The sequence below is a fragment of the Trematomus bernacchii genome, unplaced genomic scaffold (assembly GCF_902827165.1).
Source record: "Trematomus bernacchii unplaced genomic scaffold, fTreBer1.1, whole genome shotgun sequence".
NCBI classification, from domain to species: Eukaryota; Metazoa; Chordata; class Actinopteri; order Perciformes; family Nototheniidae; genus Trematomus; species Trematomus bernacchii.
Genome location: NW_022988043.1, coordinates 16,533,684 through 16,560,595, shown reverse-complemented (window position 1 = coordinate 16,560,595; position 26,912 = coordinate 16,533,684). Strand labels below are relative to the sequence as shown.

General features: G+C 37.8%; 1 protein-coding gene across 1 annotated transcript in view; it reads right to left on the bottom strand.

The window, feature by feature from the left end:
- The window catches only part of LOC117472758 (phospholipid-transporting ATPase ID-like), a 45,761-nt gene that overhangs the window by 6,082 nt on the left and 12,767 nt on the right, over positions 1-26,912 (bottom strand). Inside the window, exons 3-22 of the mRNA XM_034118147.1 lie at positions 26,606-26,664; positions 19,437-19,550; positions 17,929-18,027; positions 16,205-16,266; positions 13,727-13,799; positions 13,512-13,582; positions 13,156-13,238; positions 12,447-12,605; positions 10,948-11,036; positions 10,152-10,345; positions 9,227-9,435; positions 8,527-8,570; positions 8,094-8,259; positions 7,776-7,964; positions 6,726-6,841; positions 5,047-5,211; positions 4,837-4,948; positions 2,796-2,901; positions 2,558-2,693; positions 494-677 (exon numbers count right to left, since the gene is read on the bottom strand). Of these exons, the coding sequence (XP_033974038.1) occupies positions 494-677; positions 2,558-2,693; positions 2,796-2,901; positions 4,837-4,948; positions 5,047-5,211; positions 6,726-6,841; positions 7,776-7,964; positions 8,094-8,259; positions 8,527-8,570; positions 9,227-9,435; positions 10,152-10,345; positions 10,948-11,036; positions 12,447-12,605; positions 13,156-13,238; positions 13,512-13,582; positions 13,727-13,799; positions 16,205-16,266; positions 17,929-18,027; positions 19,437-19,550; positions 26,606-26,664 (2,430 nt within the window). The remainder of the gene's footprint in view (positions 1-493; positions 678-2,557; positions 2,694-2,795; positions 2,902-4,836; positions 4,949-5,046; positions 5,212-6,725; positions 6,842-7,775; positions 7,965-8,093; positions 8,260-8,526; positions 8,571-9,226; positions 9,436-10,151; positions 10,346-10,947; positions 11,037-12,446; positions 12,606-13,155; positions 13,239-13,511; positions 13,583-13,726; positions 13,800-16,204; positions 16,267-17,928; positions 18,028-19,436; positions 19,551-26,605; positions 26,665-26,912) is intronic.

Here is a 26,912-nt window from a genome sequence, read left to right as displayed (position 1 = left end):
GGGTAATGTCTAAAGACTGCTTGTTCTGTTATGTCGATAGTTTAACAAATGAAAGCAGAACATTCTCACTTATAAGAAACTGGAAAGCAAACAATTGCTAATTTTGTTGAAACATTTTTCATCAAACGTTAAAATACTTGCTAAATAACTTCAAAACAATTGACTGCGTTTTTATGTATTTAGGTTGTTATAAGTACTCCTTCATGCCCTAATTCTCCAGGACAGTTTTCTCTTGTGGGATGAAACACATGTTTAAAAGGGGTGGCTGTGTCTCGGGGGGGGGGGGGGGGTTTGGTGTCTACAAATCAGAGTGTTAGTGATTCGATCCCCGGCTCCTACAACATGTCAGTGTCCTTGGGCAACATACCCAAAATGCCCCCGTAGACATGTCTATGATATTGAACTTTATGCAAGTCCTTTTTGTAAATCAAGAGCTAATTGACATGTTATGTGATGTTATCTTTAACTTCTACACATAGAGCTGCTCTGGTACCTTTGATCATGCTGACGTCGTTGGCTCCGTCTCCTATGGCCAGGGTCACCGCCCCCTTGTACTTCTTCACCAGCTCCACCACCTGAGCCTTCTGCAGAGGAGTGACCCTGCAGCAGATCACAGCCTTACACATGCACGCTGTCCTCAGGAACTCCAGCTCCATGCTGCGCTCCAGGGCGTACGCCTGAGGGAACATGGGGGGGGGATAGGGAAGGGATGAGAAACGGAATTATACAACAGCTGAAAATATAACCTGTACAGTGTCAGAGACTGGATGTAGCTAAAATACCAATAGGCGGTAGTAAAAACCAGGTATGGGCTTGGACTGATGTGGTCAGATTAAGCAAAGATCAGATATTTTTTGCAAAACAAATTAAAAAGAGGCACTGCTGAAGTCTTACTTGGGTGTTGTATATTGCATTTCTAATTGCATTTTCGCTCGACTGTAACTAAATGAATTTATTAAGATTTAGATTAAGATATTTATCCCAGCATAAATGTAGGTTTACACAAGGATAATAATACAAAATAAAAGTCAGTATAAATTAATATTAAAGGTGTTTACATAAATAGAGATATGTATAATTATGGTTATGTTAAATATATATACATCTCAATTTGAAAGTGCAAGTCCAAGTATGAACATAATGGTGCAAGTCCAAAGTACAAACAGTGAAGGTGGTTCTGAGTTTTTATGAGGGGGTCAAATCTTTATTAAATAGGTCTGGCCTGTTAGGCCCCAAGCCTGTTTTTCAGGTCTCAGGCTCGAAAATGACATTCCCAGAACAAATGACCATATCGTCCCTTCTAAAAGGGTTAAATTAATAATATTTTTTCTCAAAGTAATGATAAACCTGTGAGTTGGATGTAGAAAAGTCAGAATCAATATAGATGTTTTTTATTTTAAAGAAAATTCAGATTGAACATAGTAAAAAACTGTAAATTATAGAGTCCGTCCAAAAATTCTTTTTTACTTATAGTGAAAACTACCCTTGGATGATGGTAAGGTAGACTAAAAGCTTTAGGAATCCAAAGTACAACATATAATAAGTACCCTGTATCAAGATTGATGCAAAACAAGTGACATTTGACCTTTTTAGAGAGATTTAGCACAAAAAAAACACTTCTGGGGTCATTTGGGTGGATTTTCCATATCTCTGGCCCCCCTTGGTCGATTTTGATGATTGACATCTCTTTTTAACCGTCAGAGCCAATGGAATCGCGGGAAAGTTCCACATACACACACAGCTTACCAAATAAGGAGTGAGAGAGACGCATAGAAAAACCGGAAGCTGCGCTAGCCTCTGGTAGCTACCATTAGCAGCTTAATTTTTTCTTAATTTTTCTTCTCCGATTTTTGCATAAAAATTGAATTATGGATTATCAATAATTTTTTCAAAGTGACAGACACATTGCTATAACCTATGGATTAACCTTCAGCCGCGTTTTTTCTTGTTTTAATGCCATTGAACACGACTTTTGATCAGAATAACAGCTAAGGTGAGCATATCTCCGTGTTTTGCTAACTAAAGCTACTCGTGTGTTGTCTGTATTTGCTTCCCCTGTCACGAGTTCTGATCGCTCAGTGATGATACTTATATTTCTATAATCTGTGGAATCTCAGGATGTTATCTAAGCTTGTTTGTGCAGATCCAATAAGTATATCGATCGGTATAGCTAGAGTTCTGTGCTAACGGCCTTAATATTTTTTTGCCCGTGGCTAATTCAGAGGCTCAGCGTTAGCTTTGAGGTTTTGTGTGAAAAAAAAAAAAAAAAGAGATCAGTTAGCTGAGTTTCTTCCCGTTACATGGATAGGAAACATTCATAGTTTATTAAATCGTAAGAAGCCCTCAGACACTTTTGCTTGCAGATGTTGTGATTTCGGCCCCTTCGGCAGGTCCGTGGGGCTTAAGTTAATTAATTTTCACACAAATGAAAGCAATGTTCCATATTATGTCATGTATTTTTGAGGTTTTGCTGCAATATACAAATATCACTTTCTCCCAGTTTAGGTATGAGTATACCAAGTCACAGATTGTAATTGGGAAACTTCTCATAGCGTACCAGGCTGTGTCCGTTGATGACCAATCCGTACTCTCCATTCACCGCCTCGTCTGCCATCACTTTCACACCTTTACCCAGAGTGCCTTCCGGCAAAAACACTGAATCCTCTCCTGGTTTCATGGAGGTTTGTGCATCCCTGAAAAAATACAAATGGTTGGATGCACGGCAGCGCTTCATAATTAGCTCAGTTTCTTCAGTTCAGTGTGAACTCAAACTGTTTCTTTACACTTCCTCTGACCTCAGTTCCTGTCTGACGTCCTCGGGAGAATTGGCTGATATGATGAAGACGTCGTTCATCTCCTCCCGCAGTAAGTTGCATGAGTACCCAATGTTTTCCGCCGTTTCTGGAACATCAATTATTAGTAAATAAACTGTTTAGACAGATATGAAGAGCAGAACAAAAATAAAATAAAAATAGTCATATAAGAGTTAAAGACTCTGGTTCAGCATGATTTTCAGGCCAGCATCGGAAATACTTGATAGGAGATAGGATATTTTATGATGCACATTGCAAAATTAGGATGCTGCTTAGAGCAGTGGTTCTCAACTGGTGGGTTGCGACCCAAAAGTGGGTCGCGGACCCGTTTCGAGTGGGTCGCAGATGTGTGAGTGAAGAAAAAATAAATAGAATTTCTATTTTTTTTCCTTCTTTTTTTTTTGTGTAAAAAAGTCAAACTTATTCTGAAGGCCCAATTTTCTAACGCAGTGCATGCAGTGGGCGTTGAACTGGAAGTACCGGAGACCATAAACGGTTTTGAAAACTTCTGTCACGTAGTGATCATCTTCTCAATAAAACATCTTTGCTGATGTTTTTTCGAGTCTTCTGGCCAATCAGAATCAAGATTGTTGCCGGAAGTCTCCACAGAGAATACCGTGGCCGTAGAACTATTCTTTATACATCCATGGGTACAACTTCAGATAAAAATGAACACATAATGAAATATGACCCCCGGTTTGATGACTGACAGGTCACAGAACAATGGGAGCTCTCTACCCTTACCCACAATTTAAAATAATTCACACAGACTATCTCCTCTTTACTCTTCTCTCTGTGAGGAGCAGCAAGTTCATCTTCAGAACTAAGTGAAAAACAAACAATGGCATAAAATATTATTAATATATCGGGTAGTAATAGATTTATTTATTTTCTTCTCAGAGTGTATCAGAATGAGTAGTTTATATGTTGTTCTAAAAATCTCCTGGGAGAGAATCCCCCCAGACCCCCTTCTGGGGTTGGGTTTTCAGCATGTGGGTCTTTTTATGTTATACAGTTCAGCTTTGATTCCATCATCGCATTAAACCTTATTTAAAAGCATACTTTAGTTCTGTGAAGGGATATAAGGGATATATGCACTATACTTCACTTTAATTAATATTGTATGCTGAAAAGCGTATATATTACAGCACCATTTTTTGTTGAATAGATTTGAGTGGTTCAAAATTTCGGGTCGCGATTTATTGACAAAGGAAAAAGTGGGTCCCGAGGCCTGACCAGTTGAGAACCACTGGCTTAGAGTATCTGGATTATTTGTGTTACTCAAAAAAAGCTAAATACAAAGGTTGATCTATTTGGTCGAATGCGGTTAGAAATATGAGCAGACAGACAACTAAACTTTTGCCACAATAGAGAAAAAAAGGAAATTCGACACACAATGTTTGGTGTAGAAATTCTTCCAAGATTAACGATTGGCTTACTGGATACACATATTTGTGTACATTGTGTTTCTTTGCATTTTAAAAAACATTTCTTCATGCTTTACCTCCAAATAAAGTGGCTGGATAATAATGTTTTGGCACAACTGACTTTGTTGTATAATTATGGGCCATAAGCAGAACTATTGTATACATTAGTATAATCATGATTTATTTGGGACTAAATGTGTCTATCTATGTATGTGTGTATGTATGTATGTATGTATGTATGTATGTATGTATGTATGTATGTATGTATGTATCTATGCATAAAATATACATATATATATATATATACATAAAATAAGTGTATATAAATATACATATTTCATTTTTTTCTTCTTAATATCGTTTTATTTTAATCGTTCTGTTATACATGTAAGGACATGCCCTCAGATTTAAGGCATATTATACTTTTTTTTAAACTTGTACTGCCTGTAAAGAAGTGAGTTTATATTTTAAGTACACATAGGGACAAACCAATTCAATAAATTAAAAGTAAAAAAAGGTTGAACGGCCTTGCAAACCAAAACAGTTATACGATATATAGTAAATACAATTCTCTCTTTATATGTGAAGTTATGCACCTTGCTTGTCACCAGTCAAAACCCAGATTTTGATGTCTGCTTTGGACAGCTGCTCGATGGTCTGAGGGACTCCGTCTTGCAGCTTGTCCTCGATGGCTGACGCTCCAAGCAGCTGCACACACACATTCAGATACACAATCAACATGCAATTCAAACACAAAATCCAGTATTTACATTAGGAGCCTTAGTGAAAAGAGTCATGTTTCCTACCAGCAGGTCCTTCTCTATCTCCTCGTACAGCTCGTCCAGTTTGCTCTCCCGGTCGTCCAGCAGGGTGCTGGCCTCATGGTGGCGCTGTTTCCAATCATTAAAATACCCCTCATCCAGATCCTTGTAGGCCAGCACCAGAGTCCGCAGACCCTCCCCTGCAAACTCCTGTAGAGCGGCATGTACATACTTGAATGGATTACATATGCAAGTACACACTCATAAATTCACCCCACAGATCCTGGAACAACCAACACACACACACACACTGACTGTATTGAGAGATAGGAACAGAATACACCTAGCTGTGTGTATTTTCTGACCCAGGCAATAAACTCCAAGAGGAGAGAAAAACATTTTGGAAATAATCCGTTTTTGATCTGAAAAAATGAATTAAAGGGAGATATAAGGAAATTAATAGAAACTGAAAAAAGACCCCAGCAGAAGGGCTACTCCTCCAAATCACTGAGCTCCGAAAAGGATTAAAAACACGTAAATTATCCACAAAGATGAACATGGAGATGTTACAGTAGTTTATCTTGAGTCAATCCAACACAATCCTAATAAATAAACAAAGATTGTATTAAATAGTTTGTAAAAATAGCTACAGCATCAAGCAGGAAATTACAAAGCATCTTTAGAAAAAAACCATTTGCAAGCTCTTTTTAAAGATGAATGTCTTTAGTAGGAACCAGTAGGTGTCATGGTCAGGTAGGGATGTGGGAAAGTACTGCGAGATGGAGCGATGCTGTTGTTTTTGGTCCTTTTACCTATGGATTCTCTTTACATTTGAAATGATGTATAAACTTCTGACCTTATGAGCCTTATGAGGCCTCAAATACATAATCCATATTTTAGTCTTTGGCCACTGGCTTCCAATAATGATTGATTTTTTTAACCTCGGCTCAAAACCTTTTAACTCTTATTTGGATCTTTAAAATAGCTCTGATCTTTTTTATTTCAACCGATGTTTAGACTGATTAAATACATGTTTTAGACCATTAGGCAGTTAGGGAGATTAGTTTATGGGATGTTTGGTTAGGGTTAGGGTGGTGTGAGCTTGAAATGTTTCTGTATAATACATGAACTCTCTTAATTCTGGATGTGTTGACAATATGTCATGTAAATACTTTATGTTTGATGTCTGTGTCCCCATTCCCAAGCTTTTTGAAAGGTTTTGAAATGTCCTCTCTGTGGACTTGATGTAACTGCATGTACACAGTTTGATGGATCACATGCTCATTACGATGAACTTTGTAAACACACACAAACACACTTGACAAGATAACTAACACACAGCCATGCAGGGACAGACATCCGGCAAAAGATGGAGAGTGAGAATTAACTTTCGTTCTTTTTGCCGCTGCTTTGAATTGAACTTTTCATATCTTGCACTGCACTGTAACTTGTATTCATGTATTTTATACCTGTGTTATTATATATATAGTTTGTTTTATGTATATTTGATTCTCTTTGCTTTTCAATGACAGTTTTTTTAAAGGCCATTTTAAAATGTGTTTCCGTTGCACTATTTCTTAATGCTCTTAATGTCTTTCCTTTTTGTAAAGCACTTTAAATTGCCTTGTGTTGAAACGTGCTATTTAAATAAACTTGCCTTGCCTTTCAAAAAGAAATGTACTTTTTTTTTGACAAACATACACACACAGTGAGATGTTACTGACATTAAGCTGCTCTGTAGTGACGTCCATCAGCTTGTTGCAGGACCGATGCAGCCTCTCGTAGATGATCGTGTCTGCGCCTTTACAGAAGAGAGAGAGCTTCCCCTCTGGACTCCGAACTACACACACACACACACACACACACACACACACACACACACACACACACACACACACACACACACACACACACACACACACACACACACACACACACACACACACACACACACACACACACACACACACACACACACACACACACACACACACACAATTGAAATAAATGATGATACGAAAATACAGTCCGATCTGTTATGTATCGACACAGTTTTGATTAGCCTTAATGAGAAAAAAACAATACATAGAAAATAAAGAATAAGAAAAAGGGAAAAAGCAAAGAAATACATTATTAAAAGAAAGCAGTGCTTTATTTTAATATCTAGTCTTGTTTTTTTTTTCATTGCATCATTTTGTATATGTCACCAAAGTGTCCAGAATTAAAAAAAAACGGGATCTACTTAAAGGCGCCCTATTATGCTGATTTTCAGCTTCAAAGCTTAGTATGTAGTGTCTCTACTGTGACATGTCTCCATGCTTTAATGTTCAAAAAGCTCTTTATTTTTCTCATACTGCCTGTGCTGCAGCACCTCTTTTCACCCTCTGTCTGAAACCAGAGCCCAGTCTGTTGTGATTGGTCAACCACTTAGAAATGTCCCACCCCTTAGCCTATATCATACAATGTGTTGGAGCGCGAGCCAATAGAAGCATGCGTGTTACACAGTGATGTCACTATGTTACAGAAGTAATCAAAGGAGTCCAACAGAGGCGTTTAAGTTGGGGGGAGCTTTGGAATCTTAGCCTTTGCAGACCATTTACATTTTACATGATTATCATTTGTTGTTTTATAATTTCTCTTTTACCTCACATGGCTACAATTTTGAGGTGGGTTGTTGGTGGGCCAAACCCCCCCCCCCCACCAAAAACAGAGGAATACTGATTAGGAACCTTAACTCTCAATTATTTCCAATCTGTTTTTAGAGGATTACTGACCTATGACGGACATCCTCTTGCGGACGTTGTTGAAATCGAGGATGGCCAGGAGTTCATAGCTGCGCTGCTGTCCCATTTCCACGATGGAAACGCTGTCCGGCGTGCGTGAGCGGAAGACAAATCCAAAGTTTCTGGCGGCGGTTACCAAAGCTCCCTCATCTGGAGACTGCGCCTGATAGGACAGCTCACCTGAAGGAGCAGAAATGTCTTTATTTGTCAGTCAGGGAAGAGGATTTGCCTTCAGGTCTAGATGAAGTTGGTCATTTGTGATCACTACGATATTTGGTTTTATCTATCAAAGACAGAGGATGTGTTAACCTTCTTTCTTCTCCTCTGCCATGACGGTGTGGCAGAGGGCCAGCAGTCTGAAGAAGGTGTGGACCTCTGGGTTCTCCAGCTTCACCGCCTCCACCAGGGAGTGGTCGTGGAACATGAAGCGGGGGTCCGCCAGCGCGTTGAAGGAGAAGTCCACCCTCTCTGTATGCTGAGAGAGAGAGAGAGGTTCATTTATATAATTGATGTGGTAAAATCCAGCCTTATCCTCATTATGATATCAATCAGTTATTTTATTGATTGTGAGGTTAAGCATCCACAGTGTTAAATCCAATGACTCCTAGATGATAAAGCAACACTGTTACAAACAGGGGAACAGGGAAGTTGTATAGAAAAATATGACATAAAAAACAAATGACTTAATTTGCAATCTAGGTATAAGGACTTGCTGAATTTTAATTATCAACATCCAGCTCACCTCAGTTATTTCCAGTCTTTGACCTGTGTAGTCATACACATCACCTGAAAAAGATAACGAAAAGTATTAAGTTGAGAAACATAAATGAACCAGTTGCATGAAGAATATAGAAGAACTATAATTAATTGAACTATACTATTATTTGCTTTTTCCTACCGTGTTAATCATTTATTTTTGTATTTTTATTCATTCTTTTTTAATTATTATCTTATTTATTTTTTGTTTGATTTTGAAAGTTTGAGTCATGATTTTTCTGTTCTGTTTTGCCTCTCCTTCTATTTGTATTTATTTTGCAGTTGGACATCTAAAATGAAGCATGGTATCCACCCAACATGAATCTGTATCAATGCTGTACTGTATGTATGCTTTTTAATACAAATATTAAAAACAACTTTGTATTGGAATTGAATGTGTACTCAAATGAATAGCCGATATGTTCTTTATATATGACATCATTCTGTATTCCTATATGAATGATTACAATTATAAAATGCTGTGCGGCATCATTGTGTGCTATTATAGATCATTGATCATAAATCACAAACAAAGGCACTTTTTTCTGAGTCAGAAACCCTAAGATGCCTCTTGCCATTGTTGTGGAGAAAAAGTCTCCAGAGCAGCCGATGTATTCACAAAACGAAAAACAAACTTGATTATAGAAAACGGCGTCAGAACTACGGGTAGAAGTCATGAGTCTCACCGTATGATTTGCCGTTGATAGAGCACTTGTTGAAGGTCATGATATTCTGCGTGAGCGTCCCTGTTTTGTCACTGAAGACGTACTTGATCTGGCCCAGCTCCTCGTTCAGCGTGGTGGTGCGAGCCTCGGCGGGGGTGTCGCTCCGTGAGTAGTACATCTTCCTGTCCCAGTCGATGTAGAAGCTGTTCCCCAGCCGGATGATCTCCACACTGCCGAAGAAGTAGCAGGAAGAAGAAGAAGTTGTCGTTAAACATTATGCTAACTTTTCCCTACTCTCACTGGATGTTTGATGTCATTTGAGCAGAGGTGGGAAGTAGTGGAGTACAAATACTTCGTTACTGTACTTAAGTACATTTCTCTGCTATCAGTACTTTACTCCACTACTTATTTTTCTGAAGACGTTTTACTTCTTACATTTTTAACACAAATACCTGTACTTTCTACTTCTTACATTTTCAAAACAGGCTCGTTACTTTAGTTTGAATCTGTGTTTGGTGGCGTGATCATTATTATTTAGAGTCATTGCGTGCCTATTGATTTTAACACGATCCGTGTATCCTTCATTTCCTGGTCTTCTCTAAAGAAGAGGGACCAATGAAAACGTTGTCATGTTGCCGTTGTTCAGCATGGAAACATTCATTAGCTAACAATGACATTATTGTTCTATTAATATAAAGGGAGGTCAGGTACTCTTTAAAACAGATGGTAGTTATGGGTACTTTTTACTTAAGTACATTTCGAATCCCAAACTTCTTTACGTTTACTTGAGTAAAGAAGTTTAGTCAGTACTTCTACTTTTACCAGATTATTTTTAAACACGAGTATCTGTACTTATACTTGAGTAAAGGATGTGTGTACTTTTGCCATCTCTGCATTTGAGTTCAAAATCCCATTAAATAAATAGCCATTGCACACACGTCTTTACCTAACATAGAGAGATATGGGCACCACAGTGTTGAGGATGATGACGTAAGACCAGAATGTGAGGAAGGCGGAGAAGCCAGCATCGTTGCCATCTTGTCTGGGCAGGAAGACTGTGAACTGTGAGCCTTCGTTCAGCTCCCAGAAGCAGTTTCCTATCGCCAGGATGGTGCACATGAAAGCCAGGAAACCGAAAATCTGCATGGAAATACATCACAAAAATTGAACCTGCTTTAACTCGCAAACTCATTTTGAGAAACAAAATGTAAGTACAGTAAGTGTTGATTTCTGATGCATCAACAATGTTGGAGATATGTAAATAACGGTTTTGCAAGTTTATATTACAGCTGATGCACAGATACAGAAAAGCCAGATACATTTTTTATGTAGGAAGTTACACTCTTGCAGTCCAAACTATTTCACACACTTAAACAAGATGTCAATTTCATAACTTTGCAAGATCTTGAAGAGTTTTGCAATAAATCTAAAACTAGACTTAACTTTGTGTACCTTGTAAGGCGACCTTGAGAGCCTAGAAAGGCGCGTTTATAAATCAAATGTATTATTATTATTATTATTATTAAAAGTAGTAGCTGGTAAAAACTATTTTACCCTTTACTGTATATAAACTATTGTTAATCTTAATTGAAGCATGCTTTTCTGTACTTATACCTGCTTCCTTTGTTCACGGTTTAGGCCCATGACAGAAAGTGTATACTTTGATTTGTCGGGGGAACTGTCCCTTTAACTGATGTTTATCATAAATTCAGAGGAAACGGGCAAATCATTAAAAGACTCACACAAAGGACTAGAACATTCATCAGTCGGTCTATGCTGGTCCTCTTGAACGTGCTTTTCCCACAGTTCTGCATCAGCTTTGTCTCTGGACCTGCAAAAGAGGAACAGAAACAAATAAATCATCTCATAACTTCCTCAATTTTAAACCCCTTTTAGTGTGAAATAAGACTTGAATCAGACATTGCACTTAAGTTTAGTTTTTCATATTCCCTTCTTAATTACAATTCTGCTTTCTTTGTCTGTAGTGACTTGGCTTGGGAACTGTAGGGGCCCCGGTTCAAGTCCAGGTCGGACCAGGTACAAATGTGGACTGGAAGCTGCCAGCTTGCCTGACACCCCTCCACTAATGGATGTCTATAGTTCCTGTTTGTGTATGTGTGTATTGTATAGAGATTGTGAACATCCTACAAATACCTGGATGTTCATCTGAACAATAAACTGGACTGGACTGATAATTCTGCTGCTCTGTACAAAAAGGAACAGAGTAGACTCTTTCTGCTGAGGAGACTGAGGTCTTTCTGGGTGCAGGGGGCACTCCTTCAGACCTTTCATGACTCTGTTGTGGCATCAGCCATTTTCTATGGTGTGGCCTGCTGGGGCAGCAGCATCTCGGCTGATGATAGGAAGAGACTGAACAGACTGGTAAGGAATGCCAGCTCTGTCCTGGGGAGTCCTCTGGACACTGTGGAGGTGGTGGGAGACAGGAGAATGGCAGCTAAGCTGTTCCCCCTGCTGGACAATGTGTCCCACCCCCTCCAGGACACCCTGTCCTCACTGTGCAGCTCCTTCAGCGACAGGCTGCTGCACCCCGGCTTTCTCACGGAGAGATACCGCAGGTCCTTCCTTCCTGCAGTGGTCAGACTATACAACCACACGCACACACAACAACACAGACTATAGCACCTCTTGTTGTTAAATACTAAATATGTGCAATATATATATTAGGGATGGGAATTTGAAAGCAAATGTATATTAGAATATTCGACCCCCAAAAAAAACGGTTAACCGATTAACCGAAATGTACATATCCTATAAAAAAATGTAAAAAAAATGTGGGAAAAGAATTTACAAAGAATTTTTTTATTTTTATTTTGAAAAATAAATAAATACTGTACATGTTCAAATAAGTAACCGTATTACAACAGAGATCAACAACCTATAACAGGGCCTATGCACAGAATGCAGCTATTCAATACTCATTCTTGTTTAAGAATATGAGCATGTCTACTCAGGGGAGAGGCGGGTGCGGAGGCGATTCACAATCAGGCCAGCTGTAGAGAAGACCCTCTCAGCTGGAATTTGGGCATAAGATGAAGAAGTAATTCTTCTCATATGTGATGTATTGTAAATGCAAAAGAGTGAAAATTGAATAAAAGAGAACTGACCATTTACATGCTACAGGAAAGAGAAAACCCTCAGAAGCATACAGTAATAGGGCCTCTTAAAGTACTGTTTGTGTTAATCTTAATTGATGAAGACATGTCTGCGAGTCCTTCCCCACCTCCAAACAGCACCAGTCCAAAGCACCACCCGGTGTTCCTCAGGGTGGTGCCTCGCAGCAGGATCTTCTCGTTGTCCAGCGAGTATTTCTGACCTGCGTAGGTTAGTGTTCCCATGAAGCGGTCCAGGCGGTTGTTGGGGGGCTCACAGCGTACTTCCCCTATTAAAAAATGTATGCATATCATTCATGTGTGACTATCGATTATAATAGGGATTAAAACGTTGAGGTGTGACTTTTGAACCCAGTTTAGTCGCCTAATACTTATTGTTAGGATTTTTGACTTAGTCTATTGTTGCTCTCAATGCACACAGAAATAGACATGCTGTTAATATTAGAAAACCATAAATAAACACATATAACAATACGCATGGAACTAATATGGACATATAGGTGAAGAAAATGCAAACATAAATATACAATAAAAATGTAACAGCATCAAATGTCTAAAAGGCTAACATTTTCATATTACATATTTACATATTGTTTACTGAGGTATCATTTGTCTTTGTGTGTTCGCTCTTTTTGCTGCTGTGCTTCAATGTGCAAAATGCTGAGCTAAGTATGAACAATGTGGCATAAAAACAGCTTATCCAGGTTTTTGTATTGGTAAAGAAGATAGCAACTGAGATGGAGAGAGTGAGTAAGTGTGCATACTCTGAATGCTTGTGATTTCAGAAATCCACACTTGGTTGTCCTCTAGAAGTCTTACCATCAAAGTCTGCTAGTTTTTCAATATCCTCTCCCAGATCTCCTGTCACGGTCAGGGCCTGTCTCACCTTCAGGTTAGTCTCTCTGCGGAAGAGGAGAGGATGGTGATAAATAAAAGGAAGAGGGAGAAACAATAGACACAACTAAAGAAGGAAGAGAAAGTGCTTTCACGCCATAATGTTCCCCTTTATTAGCACGCAGCGGACTGAACAAGGTCCTGACAATTAGCACTATTATGTACTGATTCAAGGAACTACATCGAATTGAAAGATACAAAAGATTCCCACCCCTACCCTCATGTATTCTTTATATGTTTAACAAGCTCACATCATGACGTAACACAAAAAATGTACTTACCCATCCAGTTCTGCCGTCTCGATGTACACCAGGTTGAGTGGTTCGCTGCTGGAGAGCAACATGAGGTCGGCCTGAAATACAGAAGGATTTATAACAGATTTAATCATAAATAATAAACAAAACTATCATATGCATAATCTAAGGAACATGATTGTAGGTAAAATCTGTTTTTTCGAAGGAGAAATAGCTTATAAATATTCCAAAAATGTACTGACTGTGACAAACTGGTTGTTTTCCAGCTTGATGATGTCTCCCACTTGGACGTCCAGCCATTTCTCGCTCCGCAGTCTGAAAACAGGAAACAGGCTGCTAAGTGGATGTTTGGACTCTGCACTCTGCAGTTCAGAGAAAATGCATTATTTTCCCTTTCCTTCAGGACTGTCAAAAAATAAACCGTCCATAAATAAGCATTGAACACAGAGGTCATCCTAATACTAGTTTCCTTTCCTTCACTGCATGTTCCTGCCAGTTTCCTGAATTACTGTCAGAGTATCTGTCTGCCAGTAATAGCCACAGTTCTTAGAAGTTGGCTGGAATACAAGTATTTGATGCTTATGGGTTTTCCCTTTCATGCATACATTTGTGCCAGAGATTCAACTTTGAGCAGAGTTCATTGTTTCCTTCAATCTCCCTCTAATTTGATAGGCTTCTAATACAGCTTGCACATGATGAATTCTTTCATACACCTTAAAAATAAATGAGTCACTACATAAATTATTTTACAAAGCAAAATACAAATTCACTTCTAATAAACTTGACAATACTCAGTGTATTTAAAATGTGCCTCCATTAGGTTTCAGAAGAGTTTTTCTCAAACTATTTTGCTTTTATGTGATACTATATACTGCCTGTGCTCGGGCACATCTTTTCACCCTCTGTCTGAAACCAGAGCCCAGTCTGCGCTATTGGTTAGCTGGCCGGCTCTGTTGTGATTGGTCAACCGCTTAGAGACGTCCCGCCCCTTAGCCTATCACTAACAATGTGTTGTAGAGCTAGCCAATAGAAGCTTGAGTGTTACACAGTGATGTCCCTATGTTATAGAAGTAAATAAAGGATACTGAGAAACAGACTGCATGTAATTAAAGATAATTCATCAATTTGTAATTCATGACTATAATCATTGACATGGCAAAAACAAAACATAACATACTTAAAGGGGACCTATCATGCAAAATGCACTTTTGTACGTCTTTTATACATGAATATGTGTCCCCGGTGTTCCAGGGAACTCACCAAGTGTCAGAAAACACAACCCTCTCTATTTTCCTCCATACCCAAATCTCTAAAAAAGGGATCAACGGATCTGATAAAAACTGATCCAGATTTGAACACTGTCCTGACGTCAGGACGGTGGCGCTACGGCTATTGGGCCAACTCCACCAATCAGGAGGAGACAGCCACGGCCATTGCCGTTCGAAAGCGCTGGAGACGCTGTAGTACATATGCCAGGCCTGTAAGTGGCGCTGTAGTCTGCCACAAAAGCAGCGAAGAAGACTTGGTTACCATGGTTATCCTTCTGTTTATTCTCCGCTGTGGCTTTTTTTCTCCCTCCCCGAGGCAAGCGTTTGCTCCCGCTGCTGTAATTCAATGCAATCCCTCCCCGTCGAGGCAAGCACTGTAATTCTCTCCGGTTAGTCCACCAGCAGATGACAAACACCCACCTCTCCGCCTCTTCCAAGGAACGAGGGGACCGTGCGGCAGAGTTTCAGTTTCAGTTACTTTCGCCGGTCAAGATGTTCGTTAAAGTTTAAATCTTCCGGACAAAATTAGAAAAGTGCCGGTCAAAGGTCTTCTTTGTTATTTATTGAGCTTTAAAACAAATGAATAACGACTCTATATAATAAAACACGGAGGACGGAGATCTCTTTTTCTCCCCCTCTTCTGACAGCCCAGCAGCTGATCAGAGCACGTCTCTCCTCTCCTGCAGGGGGGCGTGGTCAGCAGAATCAGACCCGTAGACAGCAAACAACACATAGAGCGAAATGAGGCATGGCTAAAATGCATGATCTGTTTGGTATTTTGAAAACAGAAACGTATAAATATACCTTATATAGGTATGTCCCTACAATATATCATTTAAATATAGCATGATAGGTTTCCTTTAAATAATAACATTGAAAGAGGTGTTTAGTATAGCTTTTCTTTATGATATTTCGGGCTTTGCATCAGTCATTAGACCATTAAGGGAGATGAACTTACACCCTTAATAAATAAATAAACTGTGTTCTGTTAGGAAACTAGGACCCTGATGTCTAAAAAGGATATTTCAAGCCCATATTCCTCTTTAATTGATTTTGAATTATTCTGTTTATTGACAAGCCGACTTAAAAAAAAATTCCTGGAAATGAATCTGGCATTACCCATCTGTGTCTTCTTCGCAAACTTTGTGACTAAAACTCTATATATTTTAGCCAACAGGAAGAAGCCGCAGGGTGGTGGGGGGAGTGCTTGTTTTGGATCTGGTTTGACCTGAGGGTTGCTATTAAAATGTAAAGGTGAAGGGAACCCAACAAGATACACTGAGGAACGCCTACATGTACTCAACAGGTTAAAAGGCACTGATCGTGGCTTTAAAATGAATAAAAACACAGGATTTGGTTGCCTGAAACTTTGCGTATATGGCCACAGGTGTACTGCGCTTGATTCATACAGTATGCACATGAACAAACTTGATTGTACTTAAACAAACTTACTTTCTGTCAATAAGGACTTTAACTTTTCTGTTGTTGACTTGATTATCGCTCCTGTGGCGATTCTGGAAAAAAGACACACACAAAAACAAAAATAAATACTGAGTCAAAGAGGATCACAAGAAACTCAAGTTTTTACCAACAATTGCTGAATAGATCTGATGAAAATTCCATTGAACCAGCTAGCATTGTGTAATCATTTATAATATAGGTACTAACTAAAGTGTGGGAGAAGATAGAGTGATAGAGTAACATTCTCAAAATGGGAACCTCCCACGAGAGATATTCCGCTAAATGACACCTTCAGGAGTGACATCGCTGCCAAACAAAAAGTACTTTTTTTTTCTCCTGGAGCTAATGTTTAACCCATGATGAACCCATTATTTCCTCTTGGGGTCTGGCATTAAGTGATTGGGTGCCACACACAACACACACACACATACTGAACAAACACTTTTGTGCTTGGATGTCCTTGAAACAAAAAGTCATTTTCCCGTCATTGTTTTTTCGAGGTACTTTTCATTCTATTTCGGTTCCCGTTAAGCGATTAGAGAAAAGAAAACAGGTTTTCAATCATTAACCAAAAAAACATACAACCAACTGACTTCCTGATGAACTTGCAGTAGAGTTTTGAAATGGGGAGGGGAACTTTTTACTGATAAACACTTTGTTTTGCACTCACATCAGTTAAGAGGAGTGTGAAGTGTTTTGTACATAAGACTGCTGACGTTAGTGGAACATTTCTTTTCCCCCCACAGTCAGAGAGTAAATAGTGATTATCAGCTACATGAAAAAACATACAGTAGTACTCAGTCTGTTTGTAAGAGAGCTGCATCAATATATGCCACTTAGCAAGAAGATATACAGTATTTAAAAGCTACTTATCATCAAGGAAGTTCACTTAAGATTTAATGGAATTAATGGAACAGATTGTGAACTTGCTTTCCCTATTCATTTTTCGGATGAGGTACAGGATGTGTAGCAAAACTGGACACCAGATGTGTTGATGTTTGAAGTTAATGAGAGGGGATGATTGCCTGAACTGTCTTCCTTGCCGTTTTGCTTTTTGAGCATTTCCAGCGCTTTTTTTTAGGTTATTGGATTAGTCTTTATATGCTTAAATTGTAGTTGTGATAATGCTAAGGCTGCAGAAAAGACACAATACTGTCTTTATATTTGATATATTTTATGTTATTTTATGTTGTTGTTAGGTGTGAACAGCCAGTTTGTAGCTGGTTAAATTATTCGTTTTAAGATCGTTTCCCTTCCTGGTTTAGGTATTTTTTTATAGTCAAGTTAATAGATGATCTTCATTGTTAAAAGAAACCAGTGTTAACTAGTAGAGCCAAGCTTGACAACTTGACTCTACTTTCACTTTTTCCATTAAAGGATGTCAATCTTTGTTCAATTGACCTGAAAACTTTTTTTAGGCCTGAAACAAACTGAGAAGGTGCTCTTTTTTACTGACTTGGAGACATGGTGCTCTTATTAAAGGTGATCGATCAATCAGTCAATCAATCACAGGAAAAAAACAACTCTCCTCAGACCTCAGATGCAGATAAAAAAATCCCAAACCTTTTCTATTACAACCCTAAATACATTTTTGAACTATTTGGGTACAGAAGAGGTATGGGTTTCTCTTTGTGATTCCAGAGTTTGTTTGTTTGCTGTCCCTTTACCTCTTGGCAGTAGAATTTGTGAAAGGTGCATTAGACATGTTTGCTTACAATATCGTCAGTGGCATCCTTGGCAGCGGTGACTGTCAGCACGAGGACCAGAGGCACGACTGTGGTGAACCAGGACAGAGAGGAGATCTGAGGAATCACCTGAAGAACACACAGAAAACTGTTTTCAGTTCACTTCAGGGTACACTTATTTTTGCGTATATTAAATAAAAACAGGGAAAACTAAAATGAGTGTGCGTCGCAGAAAAATGTAAAGACAATAAAGGCAATTAAAAAATTCATGAACATGACAACAATAACTGTAATGTGATCGCACATATAACAAGTGTGAAAGACTACATTGGTTTTAAAGTGATTGGGGAAAGATTATGGTAGAGTGAGGTGACACAAAGACAGCTGTTTGTGGGTGTTAAGGAGGGAACAGTGTGTGCATTATGTTAATTAAAACTTAAACACAAAGAAGGACATACAAACTCTGTGAAAATGTTTCTCAAACTGCGTCATTGCCAAAAGGACCACAATTGAAATTACATTTGAGGAAGATGACAGAACATCGATTAACAATGTTGCACTGCAAAAACATTTGAATGGCTAAAAGAAAAATGGCATGATTTGCCCCAAAACTTTTATCAATATATTTTCTTTAACCATGTTTAAATGCATTTTATTTGGTCTATGAGACCATTTTATACTGCAAATCATGTTATGCAGCAGTTGCGATACAAAGTAAAAAGTGTGCAAAAACGTAGTGTGCATGAAACTAAATATAAAAAGAAAATGATCAGTAAGTTGCAAAAGTTTACTATTTAGAGGATAAGGGTAAGGTGCAAATCTAAATATAAGAGTGACAATTTTGCATACAAGGTGTTCATCAGGTCTTCCAAGTAGGTTCCATTCTGGTTTGCATGTCTTTGTTTGTCACTCAAAAACATCTTCACCTATTCTTAAAGACATTCTATATAAAATTATTATTATTATTTGTAATATATTTACAGTTAAGAATAAATAGTACCTTGTTAGCCATTTTCAAAAAGTATCAAACCCTGATAGATTCTGATGCATAAAAAGGCACCATGGACCATTGACACAAATATACAAAACTTTTTCATTTGAAACTGCCATTGGGCTCCAGTTCCTCCTTGTCTGACTGCAGAGCAGCCCGAGCAACATGACTGTTTTGCAAACGATGAGGCAATTTCCTGTACTGGATATTACACTTCCTTAATCTCATTGCACTTGATTAATCTCTACATCCTGTTTGGTTAACACAGCTACACTGTGAGAAATAATAGTTGCTCGCTGTGGATTGTGTTGTGTCAAGAATGCCTGCAATCTGTCAGTTTGATTAGTTAAAATCTGTTTCCAGCATAATATTATTTCTCTATCTTGCAAATATGTCAAACATTTAGATGGTCTTCAACTAACCTGAGAGGAACAAGTCTAATTTTCATTTTATTTTGAGAGATTTAATACGTTTTAATAGCTAGTTGGATGGAAGCGTTGCATTTATGTTTCCTGCACATATATGTTTGTGTGTCTGTTTCACTCACCTGGAGCACCAGAAGAAACAGAAAGTAGGCATTAGCGATCCTCTGGAACTGCTCAAACAGGTTAAGAGGTAGGAAGGTGAAGGGGTTGTACTTGGAGGTCTTGATGGCATTTGTCTAGAAGAGGTGTAAAAAAAAAAGGAGGATGGATAAGATTTAGTTCTTTGCATTCAATATACTTTAGGCCCTTTTTATGTTTCAGTGATAACATACTAGTCTCATGTGTGTAGGTCGTCAACACGCTGAATATGTCCAATAACCATCAAACCTTGAAATAAAAAATCTCAATCACGAGGTTGGTCAGAACATTTTGGAGCCATTCTGCATAATAACGCTTTTTGATGTGCCTTTAACATTTTCCTCATACTTCTGTATTAAAACACAGATTACATTTTTTTTTCTCAAGTCAGGACTTTTACTTGTTATATACTTTTGATCTCTATAATGGTCCAAAAACTGATAATAGATTATTTTGGAATAAGAAATCTAGAACATTCCTTGCATTTCAGTATTAACAAACCAACTAACCAACTAACCTTAGCCTACTGTGCACAAAGCTAACTTTAGCAAGATCAAGCTAGCTAACAGCAATCCAACATTAGCTAATGGGGAATAAGGCTAACAATAGCAGGGATGGGCAACAACACAACCTGGAAATGCTACATTATGAGCTTGTTAATTTTAAGCAGCAACTACCTCTACTAACTTGATGGAAGTGTGAAAAATAGTTGAGGCTATCAGGATACCATACCATAAGCAGAGCTAGGCTACCAGCAATCTAACGTTAGCTAACTGGGCTAAGAGTTAGCGCACTTAAGGCGAGACACCCCAGGTGAATAGGGTAATTTTTTTAACTTAAAGATATCAGCTAGAAATTTCTCCAGTTAATTACGTACAATAAGGCAATTGTTTTTTGTATTACAAGTTTTCTGAAATAGCATGTTTAAATATGCAAATGAGCCATTATCTCATGAAATATGGGCATATTTTAACACATTTCAGGAACCGAAATCTGAACTTTGGATAAAGCCAGGATCAAAATTATTGTTTCATTTTGTAGTCATATTAGTATCTAAGGCTTTTACAGAAGGGATTTTGGATATCTCTTTGTATCACTCCATAAATCAGAAAATACTGTCAACAGCCCTAAAATATCAATTTTCACCATGTTTTTAGGTATAAAATGTTATATAATTCAGGCTATGAATTATATATGACCAAACCCTTCTGTAAAAGCCTTCATAATATTGATAGGAATATAACTGGAAGGTTTGGTGTATGTAACTGCTACTGAAGTGGAAATTTCGAACTCAGAGTAGGAGAAAAAACTCATTTTGAGAAAACGACCTTTAAAGATTTGCAGTGTGACGCTAGCTAAACCCTCCTGTTATCTGGATGATAGCTTGCGCATCGACGCACTCCGTGAAGGTATTTCATGTTCGGGGTCATTTGTTTTTTGTATCACCTTGCTTTGTGCAAGTGACAATTGTTGTCGTCTTCTCTGTGAACGTTTTTTTCTCCGTTATTTTGCCATTTTCAGATTTAAGTTTCTAGCGGAAAGCTAACCAGGAAGTGCTTTAGCACACCACGTGACGCATCTGAACGAATCACGTTGTCAGAAATTGACACCAGCCAATGAGATTTCGTTTCTTGGTTTAAGACCCCTTTGTACTTTCACGATTGGTTGCTGATACAAAGGAAATGACCATATTTGGATCCGATGAGATTGTGCAGGAGACACGGAGCTTTCCAACGATACCTCTGATGACATGGTGCAAACAGCGGTCGCGGTACTTTATGTTACGTTAGAATGCTAACTTTTGGTGAATTTAGGAGAAATCTACAGACGCAAATAGACAAACTATAGTAAAATAAACACTTAAATGTGTATTTTGTACGTTTTCCTTCCAAAAGCCTGAAAGAAAACATGTTATGGAATCAAAATAGCACAAAATCTCAAAATTGACCAGTGCAGGAAAAACGATGTTTTTGCCTGCCGTGTCTCGCCTTAATAATAAATAAATAAATAAATAAATAAATAAATAAATAAATAAAATGGAAATTGATTTAATTAAAGACAGCCCCAGCATATTGGGTCCCCCAAATGTTACCTCCATGTCTAGCTTGACGCGGTAGGAAGCAGGTCTATTCTGTTCAAGAATTTAAACAATTTCTCATATTGAATATGGCCTATGGTAGCCTATGAAGGAACGAGGTAGATCTTGGACACAATTGTTCAATGATAGATTTATTATTTACTAACAAAGCTGACAGAATAGTTCAAACCTACAACTTCCTGACTGGTCTTTCTGACCATAATCTTATTCTTTTTACCAGGAAACTCACCAAAAAAAGGTTGATGGCCACACCTAAAACCCCTGCCTTGGGTTCTCGCTTCATCCCCAAAAACCTGCAACAACGTTTTATGGATGCAGTGAAAATGATTAATTGGGGGGACACTCTGTCCTCTGAAGATATTGGTGAAAACAGTAATCTGTTTATTTCTAAAATTAATGATACAATGTCTTCCTTCTCAAGGAGAGGGTGCCTTAGGGACAGGAAGGAACATCATCTTCCCTGGCTGAATCTACAATGCAGGAATTTAATGAAATCTAGAGACCAACTATTAAAGCAGAGCTTGAAATCCAGACTATCCACTGATAGACAGAAATTCACTCATGCTCGTAACAAGGTAACTCAAACAATAAGACAGGCCAAAGCGAACTTCTTCATCAATATAATTGAAGGTGCAAAAGGTAATGGGTAAAAAAGTTTGGCAAATCTTAAATAAACTATTAGGTAAACATAAGAAACAGGAAAATAATGTTTTAGAATAAAAAATCAATGATGCCCTGAGAAAAAGTTTCTATACATTGGCTAAAGTCCTACTTATCGAACAGAAAACAGTATGTTTTGGTCAACGGTGCCAAATCGCCCTACCTTGTGAACCCTGTTGGGGTTCCACAAGGTTCCATTCTTGGACCATTACTGTTTTCACTGTACATTAATGACTTGCCTAATGTATGTCCTGAGTTGAATGTGCAAATGTATGCCGATGATGCGGTCATCTTTATACACGGGAAAAAGACTGAAATTATCTCATCCTGTCTCTCAAATGCTTTGGACAAGGTTCAACACTGGCTGAACAACATTTGCTTAAACGTAAAAAAACAGTATGCATGATGTTCAGTAAACGACCAGTCAAAATCGAAGGATCCAATGTGTTTTTAAACGGAGCAGAAATAGAGTTTTAATAGAAATAGTTTTTTTCTTTTTTTTTTTTTTTTTTATTAATCTTTTTTTTTTTTTTCTTTGGATGGAATGAATACCTATGGTGATAATTCAATGTAATACATCATTTTTATAGTCTGGTACCTGAAAAAGGTCAAATGGCACTGATGGAACCAGATGTACCCAAATGTGCCGAAAGCTTATTCCGCCTGGAACTTTTTTTTGCTAAATATCTCTAAAAAGGTCAAATTTAACTTGTTTTGCCTCAATCTTGATACAGGGTACTTATTATATGTTATAGTTTGGATTCCTAAAGCTTTTAGTCTACCATCCCATCATTCAAGGGTGGTTTTCACTATAAGTAATGTTTTTTCTTTAGGCGGAGGTAAGAATTTACCTTTTTTTACTATGTTCCATCTGAATTTACTCTGACACAGAAACATCTATATTGATTCTGACACTTCTACATCCAACTCACAGATGTAACCTTGCTTTGATAAAAGAAATTATTCATATAACCCTTTTAGAAGTGTAGTTGTAGTCATTTGTTTTGGGCATGTCATTTTCGAGCCTGAAACCTGAAAAACAGGCTCGGGGCTTAACAGGTTAAGAAACATATCAAGAAAGTATCCAATACCATTAAATTCAACTTGCAAAATGTTAAACAAATCAGACCCTTCTTAACTGTCAATGCTGCAAAGTCATACCTCCACTGTATGATTCTATCCCACATTGAATACTGTTTTACAAACTGGTCGTTTGCTTGTGCCACAAACCTGAAACCAATAGAACAACTGTACAAGAGAGCTATCAAGGTGTTTGACAGAAAGCCACATTCATACCACCACTGTACCATCCTTGAAAAACACAATTTCTTAAGTTTTGACAATTTTAAGTCTTTTAAAAGTATGTGCTTTTTTTATAAATGTTGACATGGACTGCCCCCCCCCCCCTTAGGGGAATTCATCCACAAAAAACACACTGGAGGCTGCACTAGGTCAGAAACCAGAGGAGACTGTGAGGTCCACCGTAGACGGACCACTTTTGGACAAAATGTCCTCTCCATTAAAGGCAGCTCATTCTGGAATAGCCTCCCAACTGAGACACGGGATTGTTTCACTCTCAATAGTTTTAAAGGTCAACTCAAAGAATGGTTGAGAAACAAACAGACGTGCAATCACCGCTAAATGCACTTTAACACAGGGGTATCTCCTCTTGCACTTTATGTAGCTCTTGTATCTTCTCTTGCACTTTATGTAGCTCTTGTATCTTCTCTTCTCATATGTCGTTGCTGCTATATTGTTCTACCATGTCATAAATACTTGTGTGTGCTGCTCTTGCTCTTTTTGCATATCATGTATTTATTTTTTGCAATGTTTATAAATGTCATGTTCGTATGTCAGGGACTACGGATGGAAATTAGCTCAAAGCTCAAATCCGGCATATTTACACTTAAAGCATTATTTGTCTTAAGTGTTAATTAATGTGCATTGTCCCTATTCAAATAAACGATTAAATTAAATGATACATTTTGTGAATTAGTTCTGAATTCCTGAAAAAACTATCTTTTTAATATGTATAGCCTATGGTCAAAATGTTTTTCAAAAGATGTTTTATCCCCTCACAAAAAGGTCAATATAATTTCCCTTCAATAGTGTTGTTAGATTTGTTAACTTCACGGTCATCTGTATATTTTTCTTATCTAATGCTGGTTTATTTCTATTTCTATTTTGAGATGTTTCTATTTTAGAATTGTTTATTTCTACTCGTTTAATTTGTTAGTATGTGCAATGCCTTGTTTTGTTTTCTTCTGCTGCAACAAGAACATTTCCTAAATTGGGATTATTAAAGTAATAATAATAATAAATGATATTTATATAGCGCCTTTCAAGGGACCCAAGGTCGCTGTACATGGTGGACAAACAAAACAAACAGACAATCAAAGGGCACACAAAAAAATGAAGGAAGCCGGGGGACCAAGAAAGGGCTAGGGCAAAAGTACAACTTATCTTATCTTATTTAAGCTTTAAACTTGAAATACATTATCTGATACCACCTCAAACAAACAAAACACAATAAAAGGGTAGCTGGTGACACACACAAATAAAAAAAGACACATATCGGTCCTCTAAATGTGTGAGGCTTGTTTCATTCTGTGGACATGGTTTATATGTATCTATAAAACCTTATTATGGAAATCTGGCTCTTTGCATCCGGGATGATAGAAGCCTGGTGGATAATTACATTTATGGCTTAAACAAATATTTGCCTATGATTGTGGTCCAGACATTCAAAGGCCAAAATATTATGTCAGGAGGTTAGCAGACAGACATGTGGCCGGAAAACCATTTTGAATGCACTACCTCCAAATCAACAACATAGAAGAAATAGAAGCCAAACCTTACTGTAGGTCACAGTAGTGTTACCTTGATGTCAAATATACTTTCTTCACATATGACTACACACATACTGCTTTTAAACATGATATTAAAAAAGAACTGAGATTAACGGAAATAATGAGACAAATAACAGACAAAAAAGTGTAAGAGTAAAAGTTTAACGTACATTTCTTGGATGAGTATTTCCTAGACATTTTTCTATGGGGAAAATACAATTAAAAACAAACCTCTCTCTGTATGTATGAGCCTCTGCTAAGATTTATTCAGAGGTTCTTTTAACAAAAGCACCAAGCATGTGAGGGATCTTCAGAAGATATCCAACAAGAAACCATTTAGTATTACCCACGCTCCCCATGTTAGACATTTCTGGGTTAAAGCTCTGTTTACCTGAAATAAAACGTAACTGGATATTTCTAATTGCTGTTTTGTTTTAAATCCTTGAGTTAAACTTTATAAGATAATTTTTCAGTGGGAGGCTTTTGCTTTGTGCCAGGTGGATCTTATCAGGAGGCTGCTCCTAACCGTCCGGACCGTGACTCCCATGTCAGTATATCACCATGCGTCTTTACTAATAACAACAACGCCCACAGGCTAGAGATTGTGTTCCTACTTAAATACACACGCCGGAAGAGTGTTTGGTATTTTCCACAAGGTTTATCCAGTCAAAGATTGAACGGAAAAAATAAAAAATAAAATTGAATATTTATTTAATTGTATTAATTCATAATAGTATACAATTCTAATTTGCTTTACTTTTTCCATTGACTGTTTCAACTTTCAATTTTCCTTTTTTTTAGGTTTGTCAGTTTCATATTCTTTGTTTCTTTATAGATTTACATTTATCCCTGTATATGAATACTAAAATGTATGCATCTATGTGATTCTTTATTTTGGTGTCTATATACTCAGACTACTTCATTTACTGTTTTACAATTTCAGCGCTGCTCTGTTTTATAGAGTTTTTAAATGCATTGTATTGTGTGGCATATACAGTATCTACACTACACTACACTACATATGTATGATAGGGAACTATTTATTTGGACCATAGTTCCAAGTTATATTTATTTTAGCCTTTACTTCTCACTCTTCTCTCTTCTACATAACTCACTTTTTTACTTTTATTTTAAATCAGAAAACACCACAATGCACGTTAACAATGCTAAAATAAGTTATCCACGTTTTCTTTTCTTTTTTAAACTACTTTGACCTTGACTGCATCAACACTGAGAGCAGACTGAGGGGACTGACTTTCCCCAGCAGCAACCTCAACTCTTAGACTCTGGCTGACATCCAGGCTCCTGATAACATCCAGACACTTGAGCAGCAAGACACACCCCAAAGGAGAGTTTCTCTGCTAAATATTTGTACCTACTGATAAATGGTAAACAGTATTTTCATAATGTAAGAGGGCTGCATCTGCTGTACATTCCCCTTCTCTATAAAAAAGCATTTGTAGAGGACAATAGAGACTCACATTGATGAATAATGTGAGTGAAAGACGCAGCAACAACACACACGTATCAACATTGCAATACTTACAGCATACTTAAAGGGGAGGTTGTACTCGCGGTCGTTGGCGCGGAGCTTCCTCTCCAGCTCTGATTTGAAAAGACAGGGAAATCGTTATTAATTGACATTAATTTTCATTTCATAGGTTTATAATTTGTTTGTTACAAATTGTAAAGCACTTACACATCACTGTACCCTGTATGCCAAGGCAGGTTTGCCATCACTTACTGTACGGAGGCTCAGTCATTGGTACACGTTTATTTATAAAGCTTTGTTGGGTAAACTCCCGTATTATATCTGCTCTCTGATAACACAGAGAGTTGCAAGCAGCTATTGT